Here is a 20,426-nt window from a genome sequence, read left to right on the forward strand (position 1 = left end):
AGCCATGGCAAATCTAGACAGCATACTAAAAAGCAGAGAAATCACCCTGCCAACAGAAGTGCATATAGTCAAGGCTATGGTTTTCCCAGTTGTAATGTATGGCTGTGACAGTTGGACCATTGAAGGCTAAGCGCCAAAGGATTGAGGCCTTTGAACTATGGTGCTGGAGAAGACTCCTGTGAGTCCCTTGGACTGCAAGGCGATCAAACCGATCAGTCCTAGAGGAGATCAACCCTGACTGCTCTTTAGAAGGCCAGATCCTGAAGATGAAACTCAAATACTTTGGCCACTTAATGAGAAGGAAAGACTCACTGGAGAAGAGCCCAATGCTGGGAACGATTGAGGAAGAAAAGAAGAAGGGGACAACAGGGAATGAGGTGGCTGGATGGAATCACTGAAGCAGTAGGCGTGCGCTTGAATGGACTCTGGGGGATGGTAGAGGACAGGAAGGCCTGGAGGAACGTTGTCCATGGGGTCGCAATGGGTTAGACACGACTTCGCAACTAACAACAAGCCAAGATACTTGTGAGTTGTGCCACATTTTATGATCTTTTTTGCCACTGTTAAGTGAATCATTGCAGTTGTTAAGTGAATCATGTGGTTGTTAAATGAATCTGGCTTCCCCCACTGACTTTGCTTGTCAGAAGTCAGCTGGGAAGGTTACAACTGGTGATCACATGACCCCAAGACAGTGCAACTGTCATAAATACATGCCAGTTATGAAGCACCTGGATTTTGATCATATCACCATGAGGATGTTGCGACGGTCATAAGGGTGAAAACTGGTCATGTCACTTTTTTCAGTGCCATTGTAACTTTGAATGGTTACTAAACAGATGATTGTAATATAAGGACTACCTTTACAGAATGAGGTAACAGAACATTTATTTTTTAGGAGTTTTATGGCTTCAAAAAAAATAAAAATGAAACCACATCACAATAGTGAATAGGGAAATGTATGTTTCAAACTTGTAGAATCTGTCTATTGTAGATATTAGATTATAATTTCCCATTTCAAGAAGTCAAGAAACTGCTCTTGGTTTTGAACAGACATGGTTTGTTCAAAAATTAAGGACTATATATGGTTCTGGAGCTGCAGTTTTCCTATCTCTGCCTTAAAATGGCAAATGCAGAAAGTTGTATCTGCATGTCCATTTGGTGTTGGCCAGAGAATATGTACCAATGATGGCGAACCTATGGCACACGTAGCCAAAGGAGCACACAGAGCCATGTTGCCTGGCACACACACCATCACCTATTCCTCTTCTGGCGCACATATGTGAGTTCATTGCTTTCAAATAAGCAGTCAAAGTAGGTGTGTATGGAGACTTTCATATAAATCTGGCACTGAATAACAACATAAAGTTAGATGAACATGTTAAGAAGAACAATTCTCAGTGGTCCAGAAATATAAAGTGTCTTCTACTTTTTCATTTTCTTTTAAAGCAATTATGGATGATCCATCTTTGAAACCTTGGATTTAAAAAAAAAAACACCTGTGGTATCAGTTCAGGAATTGTATGGTTTCAAAATGGAAACGACATGCATTCTTGTATCTATTATGTGAATTCAGTGTTTATTATACTGATAAATGTTGAAGTTTCCTTTGCTTACTATAAAGCTTAGTTTATAGTCAACTGAAAATCTTGGAAACTCAGTAAAAAGGCAAATTAATGAATAAGTATGTTACCAGCAATATAGTTAGTACTGCTGACTAAGAACTGAAAAAAAATAGTTGCGGTCTGGATTCTGGATAGGAACCCACAAGTTACATAACTAGTTTTAGATAAATCACAGATAAGTGTTTAAAGTAAATAATTGGTTTCTACGGAAATAGATTTTTAAATAAAGCAATATCAAGTAGGCCAACCTCTTTGAAATCTAATTATTTCCTAGCTCAATGTTGTATATTCAGATATTTGCAAATGTTGGTTCTTTTCTCCACACAGTCTGATTTTGCTGGATAACAGATGTCAAAATAAGCAATTTATTTTGAGTCAGAAGTAGAGCTAGATTAAAACAAAATTGTCTGATTTGAAGGCACACCTAAATATATTATTTTTTGAGGAAAAAAAGACTTCCTAAAGTAGGACAAATGGTTTGTTAATTAGAGGAAAGCATTAAGGTATAAATATCCTTCATGATTTCTGCGCACCAAGGCAGATGGCAAATACCATGCACAAAGATATTTATAGTGCTACGGTATTAAAACTATATTCTACACTTTCATACTCACATTATGGATAATTATTGAAGAACATTTGAGATCCTTGATAGAACAAAACAGACCATGTTAATCAGTAATTCGAAGATGATAATCTGAAAACAATGGACTTAGAAATCAATGAAAAGAAAATCAAGACTTAAATATCTAATTGTTAGTTAGACAGCCATCGATTCCAAAGGTTAAGGTTCCAGGACCTACATGCTTTTTGTATTGGATATACATGTCTATCAACTAGATCTAAGAACAATATAATACTCCGAATTAGAGCCAATTATATATTGCATCTTGTGTCTTATATACTGACCTAATCTGCATATACAACTACAGATCTGAATCTGAATTATTACACTTTGGGGATACTAATTCAATACTATAAACCAGCATGCAGAATTTCATTTAGCTCTAAAACTAACAGTACATTAATGCTCATATTTCATAGGAAGGAAATACTGAAACATAATGAAAAAGAAATAGCAAAAATCAGCCAGATGGCATTGCTTGTCTAATTGACAATTTTAGTTGTGATCATTCAACTTGATGGCGATTAAAATCCATAGAGAAAAGAGATGGTCTGACTCCCATAGTATTTGCCTGGCCAATCCAATCTGGCAGGGTTAAGAGGCTCTGGGTTCTTTCAGTTAAACAATGCCATCTATTGGCACCTGGGAGTCACTTTCTCTGTAGCAGCACCTGCACTCTGTAATGAATTCCCCCCCTCCCATTTTAGATTTAAATTACCTCCACCTCACTGATATTTCAGATCTGGCTCCTAGCTCAGGCTTTTGATGGATCTGCTTTTTTTTCCCTTTCCATCCAAATTTGATATCTCTGCAGTCTTTGTTTCTTTTTGTTTTGTGTTGGTTTCTTATTCTAAATATTTGTAACAATTTTTAACCATCCACTATCTCTAGGAGTCAGATAGATTATAAATTTAATAAAGAAATATCATCATCATCATCTTGCTGTGAAAATGAGCCAAAACACCATCAGTAGATTTTGATCTTGCTTCTATTCACGTACTCTGTTTCATCACCTCATTTTAAGTACACATATTAGAAGGGACAAAACCTTATTCAGGTGAAATAAGGAAAAAAAAAGCAGAGTGGTTGGTAGCTTAGCTTTAGTTTGCTTCATTCAGCAGTTTGAAAGTTGAGGTATTGTGACCTTTTTCTAATCTTAATGCTAAGTGACCTTGCACCAAGAGTAAAACTGTATTTTCTGCATCTATAAATGAAGCAAGTGTAACTGCTTTTTAATGCTCAAATATCCCAAAATCCCTTGACCGACTGTTGTTGTTAAAATTGACTTCGTTTCTTATGGCGCTCTAATGCGTTTCCCCTCTCCCCTATTATTCTAGTTCTTGCGCGTGACAAAGCATGTACTACCTCATCTGGCTCACCTCTGCCTAATCAGCACATTTTTGGAAGATGGCATCAGGATGTGGTTCCAATGGAATGAGCAGCGGGACTACATCAACATATCTTGGGGAAGCGGTGTACTTTTAGCCACACTTTTTGTGTTAATCAATATGTGTGGACAGCTGGGTAAGAACTTCTCTTTTGTGGGTTAGGAAGAACACTGACAGTGAGGTAGTGTCCTCCATAGAATTTGATGCAGAAATTGGGGCTAGATTTCAATTGTTTGATTTTTTTTTTAGGATGTATTTTCCTTACCGTACGTTCAAGAACATCTCTCTGAATGTAAACTAGACTGTTCTGTCTTATTGCTAGTGAATTTTCATGTCTGTATTTGTGAGACAATAGGATGAAATTAGAAGGCTTGGGAAAATTGTACTGGAAATAGGGGTTAATTAGTGGAATGAATTTACCCTCCCCCTGCCTTCAGGCTGCATTCAGAAAAACCCAGTTTGCAAAAAATGAATAAGTATTTTACTGTACTAGAATATTTACACAATTCTTTTAAAATGTTCAAAAAAGCACTAAGGTTATGGATAGTGTATTGGACATGAGAAAAAAACCGAGACCCTGTAAATTACCTCTGTATTTTATTGTCTTGGTGCATTTCTTTTACTGTTAGCAAAGGTACTTTTTTTCTATTTTAACTTAGTGTGTGCTTGTCCTAGCTATAAAATTTGTAACTATGCATGCAGATAGTCCTAGCTTAACCACCCTAACTGGGAGAGTTTTTCATTGCTCAGTGTAATGGTCCTTAGACTGAATGTTACATGATGGCGTTGTTTAGTGATGATAATTCCAGTATTCTTGGTTGCAATCATTAAGCCAGGATAATGCCATTTTTAGGGTTAGGGTACTTGTGCCCTGCTGCATTCACCTCTGCTTCAATTAACTCCCACCTGCCTATCTTCCTTCATCTGTTCCTTTTTTGCTACTCTGCCAATTACCCCAATCATCCCCAGCTGACCTTTAGACATCTTTCTCCAGTGCAGTCGTCGTCCCCCCTCCCGCCCAGCTCCTGGTGGCTTGCCTCATTTCAGCAGTCTCAATCTATTACACATTTCCATGTGTACATCCAGTCTATCTGCCAGGTCTCCACACACCAGATGTGTCTCATTGCCTCTCTCCTTTCAAAGCTTGCTGGCTGATTCTCAAGGACCCCTTCCGATGCACGCTCTACAGTTCACATTGAAATGTTCCTGGAGAACTGGCCTGTGAGGCTTTGATGGGGTGTGGAGATGAGTCCAGCATTGACAAAGCCTACCCACTAGCAAGAAAGCACGAAGCCCCAGCTGCCCCAGCACAGCAGCGCAGCGACCACAGCTCAACACAATGATGAGAAGCTCCAGCCACTCCAGCTCAGTGTAGCATGAAGATCCAGTCACCCTCGCTGACACCTTGTACTCAGGTCCCTGCCATCCTGTGCTCCGCCACCCCAGCTGACCCTCAGTCTTCTTGCTCCCAGTGCTGATGAGACACACAGCCTGGTTCTTCACAAGACAACTGCTGGCCATGCTTTCCTTCCAAGGTCTTGTGAGGAAACCACCTTGGGAAGAAGGCCTTGTGAGGCCAGCAGCTACCTCATGAAGGGACCAGGCCAGGTGTGGTTAGTCAGCAGAGGGAGCAAGATGGTGAAGGTTAACTAGGGGCATCTGAATGGAGGGCAACCAAAAGGACAGAAATGAGGCAGGAGATACACAGATGGAGAAATAACCCTGTCCGCTGCCAAATGCCTGAATTTTGATCATGTGACCACAGGGGTACTGCAATGATCATACCTTGAGGACTGGACATAACCACCATTTGTTCAGAGCTACTGTTAGTGGTCATTGAATGAATGTTTGTTAAGGATGATCTGTATTGTTCACATTTAGTACCACTAAGTGAATTAAAGCATACTCCAAAATATGAGAACAAAACTGCAGTCTTTAATTGAACCTCAGATCTGTCCTCAAGCATGAAGCTTACTGCAGAAATGTGGATTAATTTAAGTTGCCTTGAGTTTCTTGGAAGAAGAGTCCAGTTTTAAAAAACTGGGTTTGTTTGTAAGTTAATAAACTAAGGATAACTCCACATTTATTCTTGAAATTTTAGCCAAAAAACCCCAAGATAGTAAAAGAGGCCAACATTTCCTTGAGTCAGATGTAACTGAATCCATGCTCTTGTAGGAGCAGTTTGCCTTTGCCTTCTAATGTGTTTTTTCTAGTATAGCCAACTTCTCCAATGCACCTCTTACAAGTCTTAATCAGAGTCAGACTGATTAGTACTTAAGTACTGATTATATAGTTTTCTAGATCAGGATGGTGCTGCTATAATAGTCTCTAATGTCATCTAAAAAATAGAAGTCATAAAAGGGCCCCTGGTAAGCTTAAGTTTGTATGCGTGTACTTACTACATGTAATACAAGCAGTCCTTGTTTTACAACTGTTTAATGACCATTCAAAGTTATGATGGTGTTGAAAAAAGTGACTTACAACTGGTCCTCAGGCTTAAAATTGTTGTGGTGTCCCCTTGGTCATGTGATCAAAATTTGGGTGCTTGGCAACCTTCATGTATTTATGATGGTTTCAATGTCCCAGCAACCATGTGATTCACTTAACGACCACAGTAAAAAAAAAGGTTGCAAAATCAGTTGTGACTCACTAAACCATGACATCCCTTAGCAAAGGAAGTTATCCCAATAGTGTTGTAAGGTGAGGACTACCTGTAGATGGTTCAGTCAATATGAAACAAAATCAACATGAGAAAATAAATTATTTGTAGATTTTTGAAAGCAAAAAATATTAAGCTATTTAAAGCTAAATATTGGAAAGAACCATAAGAGAGATAGTTTCCGTTTTTTAATTTCATAGAATATTAGTTTCCTGTTACCAAAGTTACTCTTTTTTTCTCTTTTAGCTGGGTGTGTGCTTGTCCTAGCAAGAAAGTTTGTTCCTTATTCATGCTTTGGCCTATTTGGAATTATTTTTATGCAGGTAAGTTGAAAATTACACAGAATAATATCCAAATCCCACAGCCCGAATGTGTGCTGCAATTCATTCACAGGATTTAGTTCTATAATCACATTACAGTTTAATATATACAGGACTCATGCAGGCTTCTATATGTATTGTGAAAATCTAAAATATTACAGCTATCTGTATAATTATTACTAGAAACCTAAATAAAGTTATCAACTAGCTTTGGTTAGTACATATTAAATAATCAATTGACAATGTTTTTTCTCTAGAGCTGGGTATTTTAGGGGGAGAATGAATACAGAATGTTTTTTCATGATTCTTGTGATTGTTACCACATTATTCTGAGTTATTTCTACTTTCATCACAGATTTATTATGTGAGAAATAATAAAGTAATGTCAGAAATGTTGGGCAAAACAATTTAAGGGAAAATTGATATAAAATGTTTTACAGATGGTCTATAACATTGCCAATGATTGCCAAAATAGATAAAGCAAAAAACCCACAAATATTGGAAATGCCATAATACAAAAGATCATTTTGTAACATGAGATAGTCATGCAAAAAATCTCGCAAAGTATTGAAAAGAACTTCGTGAAAAAAATAGTAAAAACAGCATAAGCATAATCCTAATAAACATAAATAAAAATTACCAGTATTTAGCAAGATACATTTTAACTGCAGCAAGAATAAGCCTACCACAATATTGGAAAATAGATATCTTGGCTATGATATTGGATTGGGATACTAATATTGGAAAATATGCTGCAATGGCAAAATTGTCATTATATATTTACAATATATGTTTACAGATACTTTACAGAGTAAGGCAGACTTACTGTAAATGTTGAATACCTTTTTTCTAGGATTTAAACGGAAACTTTAAAAAGTGACTAGTGTTTGATCATAGATAAGATATCAAATATCTAAACGAAGTCTTAATAGTTGGCAGCAAAAAGGGAAGAGAAGGGGAAGATGCAATCCACTTTTTCTTTCTCACTATGATTTCTTTGCTTTTTAATTTAAACAGTATTTTTGCGTCATCTTTTTTCTGCTTTCTTTGCATTCAATTTAATTTTTCATACTCTTTGTATTTCAACACTTTAATAATTAATATATTTAAATTTTTATTTTGTAAATAAGAAAAGCATAGTATAATGGTATTTCACCAGCAGTTTGGGAACCTAGGTTCTACTATCCAAACCTAAATGGAGGAATTAAACCATGCTTAGCTATCACTTCTCAGCATTTAAGATGGCTACAAATTGGAAATTTCCCACTGTTACCTCCCATTGCTGTAGGATTATTTAAGGAGTAGCTCTCCCAACTGCTTTTGATTGAGTTACTGTGTTTCTGATCATTTAGAAAAAATAGGGAGATGCCAGTTTATTAGCCATTCCAAGGATGACTGAGACCCCAGCCGAAGATGAAAGAACCAAGCCTAAATCACAGATAAGTTGTATGAATGTGTCCAGTTAACATACACAGTGGTACTGACAAAGAGAAATGGTTCCTATTCCAAAAGTGAATAAAATGAAGCCCTGAATAATTGTTCATGGTTATTCAGCCAAAATGGTAATTGGTGTCCACATAGTTACTATATCCCAGCATCTGTTTGTTTTTCAGACAATTGCCTACAGTATTTTATGGGACCTCAAGTTCTTAATGAGGTAAGTGAAGCCGTAAGGCACTATCTGTTCTGTCTTCCCAAGGAAAACTGGCTAAATATTTTGGCAAAGATTCCCATCCATGTATTCATATAAAACAAGGGTGTTAATTTTAATTAATGTAAACATTTTGTGTGTTTAAATGTATGTCTGAGAAGAGCTTTGTTGCCAGGCTGGTGATAGAAATAAATTACTGTGAAATGAATGAGAGAGCTAGGTTGGTCTAGCCCCAAGATAGCAGTTTAGTGATATACAACTCAGTAACTGAGAGGAACTTGATCCAACTACTTTGTGATTTTTACTCTTCAAAAGATTTCCTCTAGAAGTGCCTACCTAAATTCTGTTTCTGTTTCAATATTCTCCATGTAGCACTCTTGAATTAAATTTGTTTCTACGAGCTCCTGCCTATTGAAAGAATGTCAACACTGAGAAATAAAGTACCCAAAGCGTCTACAACTGAACTTTTTTTACCTTTAATTCTTCAATACATTAAGGAGATTATTGACCAAACTCCTGAAAGGTTATGTTATGGTTCCCCGTTCTGCTTTCTGTTACGGCGACTGGTCCTTTACCTTTATACCATCTAGGCCAGAATTATACGTTTTACTTTGTGATATATGCTATACAGGGGGGAAAAACATCAAATCCTTCACAGTTAAACATTATAAGGTTAGAAAGTAATAAAAGGTTACTAGGGAAAGTCTAGGTGCCAGGTATTACTTTGATACAAATTATGACATTTGATACTTCTATTCTGGCCTGAAGAACGATACTGAGTCCCCCTCCCTCCCTCCCCCCATTCTTGTTTGTAGGAATTTGGCTCTTGGGGGTGGATTGCTTTTGTTACTTGCAGAATCTCGCTCTGAGGGGAAATCTATGTTTGCTGGAGTTCCTACTGTGGACGATATCTCACCGCGGCAGTACATGCAACTTGGTGGCCGGTTACTCCTTGTTCTCATGTTCATGACACTTCTGCATTTTGAACTCAGTCCTTTCACTGTGAGTGGCATGTCATTTTGTTTATTTTCTGTCTAAGGAATTGTCAGGTAGTCACTCTACACAAGTATGTAGTTTACAATCGTTTGGCCGCAACTGGCCAAAGTTATGATGGCGCTGAAGGGACTTACAACCAGTCCTCAAAGTTGCAATGCCACCCCAGTGATCATGTGAACGAAATTTCAGACACTTGCAGCATCCATCATTGCTTGGATAAAACTCCTGTTGTGCTCTTCTTCCTCTTTACTCACTTGCACCCTCCTTTACTGGGCCCCTGGACTTAAACATGTGTGCCTCACGGTCACTTTCCCTGACCTCCCTGCACTCTCACCAACGCATCCTAGAGAAGACCATCTTTCCCTGGCTTCCCTGCATTTGCAGTCACACATGCACTCCGCGTCCTCTTTCTCTGGCTTCCCTATGCTCATAGCTTGCTGTAGCACCCTCCAATTCATGCACAACCTGCACCAAGCTTCACTCAACCCCCACCTGGGACTCCTTTCGCTTCCTCCTTAAAAACCCATGTGTCGTGGGGTTACAAGAACCATCAGGATTTTTTAGTTTGCCATTGCTAAGCAATGCGCTCACATGTCACACTTTATTACCACATCACTTAGTGAGGACAATCCTGGTCCCAACAACCATCATAACTTGAGGACGACCTGTACTGGTAATAATTCAGAACTTACAACTTAGTGATCGTTCAGAGTTACAATAGCACTGAAAAGTGACATGATCATTTTTCACACAGCCATTGCAGCATCCCCATGGTCATACGAGCAAAATTTGGGCACTTGGCATATGGCATGTATTTACAATCTTTGCAGCAGCCAAGGGTCATGTGATCACCATTTGTAACCTTCACAGATGGCTTCAACGAGCAAAGCCAAAGGGAAAATCCAGATTTGCTTAATGACCACGATTTGCTTAATAGCTGCAGTGACACTTTTAATAACTCTGGCAAAAAAGGTTGTGAAATGGAGCAAAACTTACTTAGCAACTGAAATTTTGGGTTCAATTATGGTGAAGTCAAGGACTATCTGTAGTACTACTCATGAATTAACTTTCTCAAGATTAAATCAGACAATTAATTGGATATTTCAGTTTTAAGCAAGTCTTCTCAGCCAGCAAATTGCAACTGCTGACTGGTTTATAAGTCCAGGCTGCTCAAATTCCAGTAGTAATGAAAGACAGGAATGGAAGAATCTTCTACAACAGGGGTCCCCAACCCCGGGGCTGCGGCCCACGACTGGGTTGTGGCCCATTCAGAAGTGGGCCAAGAGAAACAGGTGCACGCATTTGCACAAACTGCTCGCACAGAACCATCCCATCCCCCCCCCATTGATCCGCCAAGCTGGAAAGCAATGGCCACAGCACTTAGACTTATATACTGCTTCATAGTGCTTTACAGCCCTCTCTAAGCGGTTTAGAGAGTCAGCATATTGCCCCAAAGAATCTGCGTCCTCATTTTACCCAACTCGGAAGGATGGAAGGACGAGTCAACCTTGAGCCGGTCAGGATCAAACTCCTGGCAGTCAGCAGAATTAGCCTGCAATACTGCATTCTAATCACTGTGCCACCACGGCTCATGGAAAGGTTGGGGACTGTTGTTCTAGAACTTAAACTCTGTCTGATTTTGGTCCTATCCTGTGGCTCTTTTGCTAAAACATCATTAGCATTTCTTTACTTCTTTCCAAGGTCTATTTTTTCTTTAGAACCACTGCATTACACTTTGCCGTTCTTAACATTTACAATAAAACTATAGTAAATCATGACAGACAGACAGATGCACGCGTGCACACACACACACACACACACGAATAAAGAGTGACAACTTATTTTACATTTTTTATTTTGTCTTATTCTAGTACATTTTAGGCAAATTAAAATCCTGAAATTGTATCTTAAGTATATTTTGGGGGAGGGGGGGAATTGCCATTAAGGCAAGAAGCTGTAAGGAGCTAATATACTGCATTTGTCCTTTCCTTTCCCAGATTTTCCAAGATATTTTTGGCATGGCTCTTATCATTTTGGTAGCCATTGGCTTCAAGACCAAGCTTGCTGCTCTTACTCTGGTCATCTGGCTTTTCATCATCAACCTGATCCAGAATGCCTTCTGGAACATGCCCAGCTACAGCCCCCTTCATGATTTCCTCAAGTATGACTTTTTCCAGACCATGTCTGTCATTGGTGGCCTGCTGCTTGTTGTGGCATTAGGACCTGGGGGCGTTTCCATGGATGAACACAAGAAGAAATGGTGAAGATGGACTCTATACTATTTAGTGGGAGGGAGGGGGAGGGTTGGAAGGAAAAAGGGAGAGGAGATAAACTACGGCTTTTTCAACCTGTGTAATCTTTGACTCTCTTGAGATTTATCATAGTTCACAGTTGCCTTATCAGGGTAGGAAAGCTTTTGTTTTCCACCCTGTTTGAGACATGTAAATTAAAATCAAATTATATATACATATGTATTTATCTTGTGGTTTTTAAAATTTCCACCTTCAAAATCCCACAACTTCCTGAAGCATTTTTTTTAAAAAGAGAGATTATATCATATTATTCAAATATATCTTCAGACAGAGAAAATTAAAAGTAACACAAGGTTTTTACTGTCTTTGGATTTGAGCTAATAATGGAATGATAAAGTTTACATTGTGGAAATAACTGCAGTGCCACTTTAAACTGTGGGAATAATAAAACATGGAAAAATTCAAATAGAGGCACTTTTTACATCTGCTGTACCATCTGTTATTTTAATTTCCTGTCTGTTTTCAGAATGCAGATAGAAGACTGCATGACTATGCCTGCATTTGTTGCATTAGGTTAATATGTGATCACATATTATTGAATAAATTACTATTGGCTGATCAGGGTCAGAAATAGGCCTGATCCAGCTTGGAGTGCAGAGAAAAAATGCCCCCTCTCCACACAAGCACTCATGAGGGTGTGGGGGGACAGACAATTGAACAGAGATTCCAAATACTGCCAGTTCCTCCATTCTAAGCCCCCTTCTACTATTCTCCTGGTCATGTGACCCAGAGTGAACCATGTGCCATCTGCCTTGTGCTTCCGGTGCACATACACATACATAAATGCCACATGAAAACAGTATCCACCTTGATTACATACTCCCGCGTACCCATACATATGCACCTGCCCCAATTAGGTCCTCACATATACACACAGAGGCAACATGTTTTTTCCTTCTACAGAATATAATACACTTTCCTCTTGGAGCCATTAGTGGCAAAGGGGCTGAAAAGAATTTCTGAAACCATGCTCTGCAGGCTTTCTCTGGCTTGTTAACTGACAGCACAACTTAGTTGCACTAAGACACTGGACAAAATCTATAAGGGAGTCATTGTAAAGTTTGCACCTCAACTGATAAAAGAGGTCTGCTAAACTTTAATTGAGCTGGGATTGGCCTACTGGAGCATATCTACAAACAAATGTAGGTTTGAAAAGTATTATTGAAATGTTTTTTCACAAATGCTATTGGGAATCGTAACCGATATTTGCTCTCCCTTCCAAAGTTAGTTTCAAAAATATTATTTGTAAAAAAGGAAATAATCTTATATGAATCATTTGTAAACTATTCTGTTTTATATGAATGAAAATGATCAAATATCAATTAAAGAATTCCCGTTGGAAACCAAATTAGGCTAGATGTCTAACCTTTATCTGAACAGTTTTTTAAAATGGTACGTTAAATAAATTTTATCACACCCATTTTTATTTAAATGCTAAACCCAGTTTGATGCAGCCTAGGCTACATATTTAGGCAATCTGAGTCAGAATAAACCCCCTAAACTCAATTGGAGAGCCAGTTTGGTGTGGATAAGTTACTAGACCAGATACATGGGAGACTACGAGTTCTAGGCACAAGGCCAGTGACCTTGGGCCAGTCACTTTCTTTCAGACCTGGAAAGAAGGCAACGGCAAGCCTCTTCTGAAATCTTGCCGAGAAAACTAATTTTCTGTTATTCCAGGCAGTCGCCAAGACTTCAAAGCACCCCCCCCCCAAAAAAAAATCCACCCCACAAACCCTTCAATAGGGACTTATTTCCTAACGAAATGCACGCCGGAGGATAGCTGTAAACATAATTGAATATTAAAGCTACAAACATAGATATCTGTGTAATAAAAGTCCCTCAACTGGATTCCGATTCGAAGACCGAATTGCTGTACGGTACCATACTTCCAAAAAGTACGCCTTCGCCGACTCCGACTCCTCCTCCCGGGTTATTTAACTACAATTCCCATAATCCCAGGCAGACTCTTCCCACCTGCCACTGCCTTTTTGTTGCCCAAAGGATTCAAAGAGCTACCTCCTCTCGGACCAAGCGCCCGCCCGCTTGCCGGCAGAAGCGACCTACGGTACTCTCGCGAGGAGAAGCCACGCAGAAACTGGATCCGGCGCCGGCAGTTGGATCGGGAGTCAAGCTTTTTCTGGCGCGACCTGATGATGTCATCGGAAAGAGGCGGAGCCAAGAGCAAGCGAAAGGACAGGGAGGTTAGTGGATCAGTGCGCGCCACCCCCACCCCCCACGCCGTTTCCTTTTAGGATTGCCCTCCTTATCCCGGTGGGGGCATATTCGGCTAGACACCAGACAGGTTCCTCTCCATTCTTGACCAGCCCTTAACACCGCCCCCATCACTGCCCCATCCTTTCGGGACGGGCAGTAGGCACCTTATTGGTGGGCGTGTAGACCCCATTTTGGGGGCACACAAATAGGGTGTAGTGCTGCTCATCTCCTATCCTTCTGATGACTTTGGAAAGGGAGGGGGGAGTACCTTGCTTGTGGGGACTGCTTCGTGGACGCGTACTGTAGATAGGAACTTTTTCCAAACTGATGCCCCTCGTCCTTTGCATTATAGTATCCTGATTACCAACCAACTGGAGATGCTGGGAGTTGTATTCCCACCTTTCCGAAGCGCCTGAAGTAAGTGGTGATGGATATACCATACGGCAGGATTCACAGCAACGCAATGTGTTTCAACTTGTCAGTTAAAGGTGTTGGGGCTGCACTTGTGCCACCAGCTAAACTTGCTGATTGTGAAATTGTTTACAAACCCTTTCCTAATAAAATCCAAGTAGTATGTTAATGTGTAAATCTAGAATGGGTGACCACATTTTGGAAATTGTGAAGGAGTTGGAATAACCTTCACAACCTGGTGCTTCCAAATTATGTTGGACATTAACTTCCATTATTTTCTTGCGTAACAATTGAGGATTATGGGATTGATAATATCTGGAGGTCACGCATACGAAATGGCCTTATGGCACATTAGTTCTGAAGAATTGTATGCTAGGAGTATTATATGGGTGTTGTAAATGTATACATTGAACATATGCTTAATTTTGATGTAGGCTGATTGATAAAACCTAAGGCTTTGTAAAAGATACTAGCTTTGAAAAGTAGTTGAGGATTGGGTTTTTTAACCTATGATTGCTTAATGTATAGTTCAATGGAAAGTATTATATTCAGAAACAATGTACACTTAAATATTGGAAGCCAGCAACAGGGGAGAAGAGTCAACTTCATTCCCTGCTTTTTGCATTTTAGAGGCATCTTGTTAACCCATCTTTGTTTAGATAGCAGCAAACAAATTTAATAAATAAATACAAATAAAACTATAGTTGTAAATGAGAAGAATTAATTCAGATCCAGAATTAAGTTTTTGTGATACCTCTGCCATAATTTTTTAAAAGCTTCATTATTGCATATTTAGACTGTTGCTAAGCAATACAAAAGGTCTCACAATGCTCAGAGGCATGGTATTATGTATTCATTGCATATTCTATATTGGAATTATGGCATCAAAAGCAGGTTGTTTTGCTGAGACTAGCTAGCTATGGCTTGCATGCTCCAAAAAGTGATGTTTTTTTCATTTCAAGGGAACCCTAGAAATAACATTCTCTAGTTTTTCTCCTAGACTATCACTCTTGCCTGACTAAATCACTATCACCATGGTAAGTGGATGCAGGATTTTGAATCAAATCCACAACTGCAATTTCTCTTCATTCTTTAACCTCATGAGGATAGATCCAACTCCTTTTGCAACATATATAATTACAGCTTACACTTAATAGCATTTATGCAATCCCACATGGAACTCTTATTTCACAATCAGGGCCTTTGTGGAAATTTGATTTTTCTACAAATACATTAGTAGCTGTCATGGTGCTGTCTATGCTGCCAAATATGAGCGAGTCCTTAATTTGCAAGAGTACCTAGAAGCTTGTGGCCTCTTATCAAAGATTGTGATAACTATAAATGAAATAATGAGAAATACTTATTAAAGGGCTGCTTCCTATTTGGTAGTTTGGGGACTGAATCTGTAGTGGTACCATTTGTATAAATTAACCTACCTCAGTCTGGAGAATGTTTGTGCTCTTCAAATTGCTCAATTTACTATCAAACAACATGGCTTTGCCTTTGGTTTCTCACAGGGGGAAAGGAAAGGAGTCAACAAGTATTACCCACCTGATTTTGATCCAGCCAAGGTAAGAGGTCCATCTGGAATGTTGGAGTAGTTCAAGATTGGGGGGGGGGGTTGGGATATTGGGTCATAACAAGGAATTTAAACAAATAGAGCTTATGCAAGATAACCCCCTGTTGGATGGTATATTTACAAGCTAAGTGTTTGAATGGTGTCAGAACACTTCAATAAGATAAAATAGAATTAAATGTAAATGTAATGTAGAATTAAACTTTCTGGATCCTTTTTATGTATAGTTGTATAATTGAAATATCCACATAAACGGAAAAGGAATTTCAGCCTTTTTGGCTATCCCCCCCCCCCCTTTAATACTACAGCCAACAATGCTTGTTAGTTGTTACCAGATACAGGTGGAAAGATACATGGAAGTATCTATGTACAAGAAGCTTAACACCGATTTTATCTATCTTGCAGCATGGCTCCCTTAACAAATATCGCAATAGCCATCCATTGCGGGAAAGAGCTCGTAAACTGTCCCAGGGCATCCTCATCATCAGGTAAGGCCACCTAGCCACATCTGTACGTAGAGCAAGAACTCTTGGGTTGCTGGAGGCAAGAAATGTTGACTACACCCTAGTCATAGCAAGGGAACATCAGAAGCAGTTCCCTTTCTATTCTGACAGGGCTTGTTCAGTAAAATACTGAATGTTTTTGCAACATGCATAAACATGCCACTTCTTTCCCAGATTTGAGATGCCCTATAATATTTGGTGTGATGGCTGCCAGAATCACATTGGGATGGGTAAGTATGGATATATCCCTCAAAACAGTCCAGTGTATAGGTAGTGATTGGGAGTTACATGTAGGAGAAAAAACTATTACTGTGTGACCACCATTTAGTGGTTAATGTAAAGTGATACACATACACATCACTCAGTTTGATTAGATTTCCAAACAATATTTGAAATTCCCTTATAGATTTTTGACAATTTATCCAGTGTTTTGTACCAACAATCTTATCAGTTTATAAAAGTTCTCTTAAGCTTATAATTCAATGTAAATTTCAACCTTACCCTCCCATTAGCCCAACTGTGTTTTAATTTTTTTGCCCATTTTATCATAGTCTTTAACTTGTTTGTCCTCAGTTTCCATTTTCAGTGAGAGTTTATAAATCCTAATAATAATATGTTTATCATTTGCAGGGAGCTCTACATCAAATTCAGTTTTACCCTTTTCAAATTCATAATTCCTTTTATCCAATTTAAATCTTTCCATTAGCTGAATGTAAAGAAACCAATAGTAAAACCTTCCCAGCTCCAGGTTTTCTCATTTTAAGTTAAACTTTATTTAAAAAATCAAGTTAGCATAAGTTAATCATTTTTGTTTAACTGTAATTTCCCTTCTTAAAAGGCTTCTTGGGGTGACAACTTTAAAGAGTTTTTATGAAATAGTTTTGCCTTATATCTATTCCAAATTCTCAATAAGGCATGTCAAAAAATAGTTTTTGAAATCTACATTAACCTTAACTTTGTCATCCCATAAATAGTTTTGTCATCCAAATGCTAAATCATACTCTTCCAATTGCAATAACGTCTTATTTCTTAAAGTCACCTACTCTTTCATTCAAACTAAACAAGAAGCTTAAAATACAATTTCAAATATGATACTCCCAAACTCTCTCTTTCTTTAGCATCCTGCAGGAATTTATATTTAATTCTCTGTTTCTTGACTCACCAAATAAATTTAGAAATATCAGCCATCAGTATAGGTACTGTCTGAAATAAAAAGAAAAAAAATTCTAGGTAAAACATTCAATTTCACAGAAACTCTTTCCAACAATGACCATTGTAATTTTTTCCCATCTCAGCATATCCTTTTTAAATTTTGTTCCATACCTTAACATAGTTACTTTAAAACAATATACAGTTCATATTAGTGAAAGTAACCTTCAAAATTTAACTTTGTTCTCGGTTTTAAAACTAGATTTTTTTCATCAAACATCTTGATTTTGCATAGTCATATTTTTAACAAATATCTTTGTTTTCTGGTTGTTAATCTTAAAACCTGCTACCACACCAAAATCTTTTCATTTTTTCATCAAAGATTTGATCCCTTTCATGGAAGCCTCTAAAATCAAAAGCAAATTGTGAATAAAATCTCAGAGTTTTAAAAACTCATTTTTTAAAATTCATGGGCCTATTTCTCATCTTGTCTAATGTCTATTCAAAACTTCAAGAATCAAAGTAAACAACAAAAGGCACAGAGGCACCTTATCTTGTCCCTTTTGGAATGTGACATAGTTTAGTCAAATCACCATTAACTATAATTGAAGGTTTTTGAGGATGTACTGTATATATTGATTTGATTCCATGAAGAAAATTCTCACCATAGTTTAATTCTTCCAGGACTTTAAACAAGGAGGACTAGTTCAAAATGTCAAGAGCATCTAAAAAAATCAATGCAATTTGTTTTTCATCATTCTGTTGTATGTATTCTACTATATATAACAGTTCCCACATTATCTTTTTGCTGCCTTTTAGGTAAAACGCACATTGATCTTCATGAATAAACTTTCCTAAAAACCTTTTTGCCTGTTTGCCAAAACTGATGAGAACACTTTATAATCACTAACGGCTCTCTTTTTATCAGTATTTCAGCCAATAGATTTGATTGATATTATTCAAATGTGTATATCCCTTTTCAATTATTACTTCAGAAAGAAATCCCCCAGACCCCCAAATTCGGTTATTAATCTTGAATGAATTAGGTAGCATTCCAGCTTATGTAATAAGAAATCAGTAATAATCATGCTGCTAAATGTAAAATGTTAGAGCAGGAGGAATAGAATCCAAGGACTTGAATTCAGTTCTGAATGGGTTGGTGGATTTGGCCTCCCTGAAACTTGTTCTGGCCAAACTTGTTTTTCCTATATCCTCTGGAACACATGGAATGAGGCATACTAGCGGAGGTTGTAGTCTGACCTATCAGCATGTTTCCAAATTTAGGGAAATTGGAGTTGTTCCTGGGGGGAACAAGATAGAGTTCCTAAAGGCCTATTATGATGGAATGTTTTTAGAGTGGATATTTGAGTTTAAAACACATTCAGTGATTTGTTAGGTTTCTAAGCAGAGTTTGTGGCCTATAAATAGCTTATACAAAGGTGAGATGTCCTTTCTTCCACTTGTTTCTGCAGGTGTTCGCTATAATGCAGAGAAGAAGAAGGTCGGTAATTATTACACTACTCCTATTTTCAGGTGGGTACTCTGAAGACAGAAGAGACTATTGTCATTGATCGTTTGGTGGACAGTGCCCTAGTAGGGAGTTGGGAAGGATCAGTCCAGCAGATGGAAAAGACTGCTGGTCAGGCTGTATTATTCTGTGCTAGCATTTTTCATTTAACTTTCTCAATGGTAATCCAAGAAAGGGCAAATTCTTATAACCTAGCTAATTTATGCAACTCTGCATGGTTTGATTTGTGATACATAAATCCACATCTATTAAACATACAAGAAGTACAAAGCTGCATCCCAGAGCCAAAGCTTGCTCAGTCTCCATCTAGTAACCAAAATGTCACAATGTACTGCTGGAGTGTACATTGAGGCCATTCCTAAATCCACAATTTCATAAAAAGTTGAGTTCTGGCTGCTGAATTCATTTAGATTGAGTGGTCAGTAATTCAGAACAAAGACAGATCTCCTTGGGTCATTGGGCTTGCATGAGAAAAGAAAGATATTTGGTGTGAAGGTAAGAGGGTGGCTTTGGGTGTTTCTGGCATTCATAGCCTCAGACCTGGTGTCCTCATTCCCCTTCTTGCTGCATTGCATTTGGCTTTATAGGTTCCGTATGAAGTGCCACCTTTGCCCCAACTACATTGAGATGCAGACTGATCCTGCCAGTTGTGACTATGTCATTGTCAGTGGTGCCCGGCGCAAGGAAGAGCGCTGGGATGCTGAAGCTAGTGAACAAGTAGTGGCCACAGGTGTGTTTTGGGACCAGTAGCATCCTTGAACATTTGTTTAACTGGGCCTGGCTTGATGTATATGTCTGATTCTTAGCCCATGAGGAAAAGCAGAAGCTGGAGACAGATCCTATGTATCGATTGGAGCATGGCACACAGGATCAGAGCAAGCTTCAGCGAGCCCTCCCTACTCTCCAGAATATTCAGGAGGCTCAAAGTGCCTGGAAGGATGATTTCGCGCTCAACAGCCGTCTTCGGCGGAAATTCAGGGTAAATGATGGGAAGTTACAGTAGAGGGAAGGAGAAGGATTCCTTTGAATATTCCTAGTATGATGTTTCTAAAGTTCAGCAAATGAAAACAGAATTGCAATTGCATTTCAAGTCATAATACATTTTTCTTTAAAAAAAAATCTGATAAAACGTTTCAACATTGTCAATTCCCATTATGATTGTACATCTCTTTTTAAAAAAGAATTGTTTCTGTATTCATCATTTTTCCATCTTATCCCTAACCTGTTTCTTCTTTCAAAAGCTTTTTTAAAAACCTCCACATTTCATTTTTCTACGGAACACTTTTTCTTCATTTGTAATAGAAGTGTAATAGAAGTATTTTCAAATTCATGGTAGCAGGATTTTGTTATACTATTATATTGTTCTATTACATAAGCCACTTATATAACAACCAACCTTTATATATGAAGTCATAATTGTAGTAACTACTGTACAAATAACCAAGCTAAAGACTGAAAATGAAAATCTT

At 38.3% G+C, this 20,426-nt stretch overlaps 2 protein-coding genes across 5 annotated transcripts in view; both read left to right on the top strand.

Annotated features, from left to right (window-relative positions):
- The window catches only part of LOC309383918 (surfeit locus protein 4-like), a 15,827-nt gene extending 4,100 nt beyond the window's left edge, over window positions 1–11,727 (top strand). The window contains exons 2-6 of the mRNA XM_081936974.1: window positions 3,585–3,771; window positions 6,541–6,617; window positions 8,228–8,271; window positions 9,081–9,267; window positions 11,259–11,727. Coding sequence (XP_081793100.1) covers window positions 3,585–3,771; window positions 6,541–6,617; window positions 8,228–8,271; window positions 9,081–9,267; window positions 11,259–11,525 — 762 coding nt within the window. The 3' untranslated portion in view covers window positions 11,526–11,727. The remainder of the gene's footprint in view (window positions 1–3,584; window positions 3,772–6,540; window positions 6,618–8,227; window positions 8,272–9,080; window positions 9,268–11,258) is intronic.
- YJU2B (YJU2 splicing factor homolog B) overlaps window positions 1–20,426 on the top strand; it is a 37,627-nt gene that overhangs the window by 15,701 nt on the left and 1,500 nt on the right. The window contains exons 1-9 of one of the 4 annotated variants that reach the window (XM_081936973.1): window positions 13,654–13,777; window positions 14,143–14,207; window positions 15,190–15,238; window positions 15,719–15,772; window positions 16,183–16,265; window positions 16,455–16,510; window positions 18,902–18,962; window positions 19,545–19,687; window positions 19,764–19,936. In XM_081936973.1, the coding sequence (XP_081793099.1) occupies window positions 15,236–15,238; window positions 15,719–15,772; window positions 16,183–16,265; window positions 16,455–16,510; window positions 18,902–18,962; window positions 19,545–19,687; window positions 19,764–19,936 (573 nt within the window). In that variant the 5' untranslated portion in view covers window positions 13,654–13,777; window positions 14,143–14,207; window positions 15,190–15,235. Of the gene's footprint in view, window positions 1–13,653; window positions 13,778–13,841; window positions 14,001–14,142; window positions 14,208–15,189; window positions 15,239–15,718; window positions 15,773–16,182; window positions 16,266–16,454; window positions 16,511–18,901; window positions 18,963–19,544; window positions 19,688–19,763; window positions 19,937–20,426 lie in introns of those variants that run through there. The other 3 variants (XM_081936971.1, XM_081936970.1, XM_081936972.1) reach the window with 3 other exon arrangements.

The sequence above is a fragment of the Natrix helvetica genome, assembly GCF_964273705.1.
Source record: "Natrix helvetica genome assembly, chromosome: 1".
Classification (NCBI taxonomy): Eukaryota; Metazoa; Chordata; class Lepidosauria; order Squamata; family Natricidae; genus Natrix; species Natrix helvetica.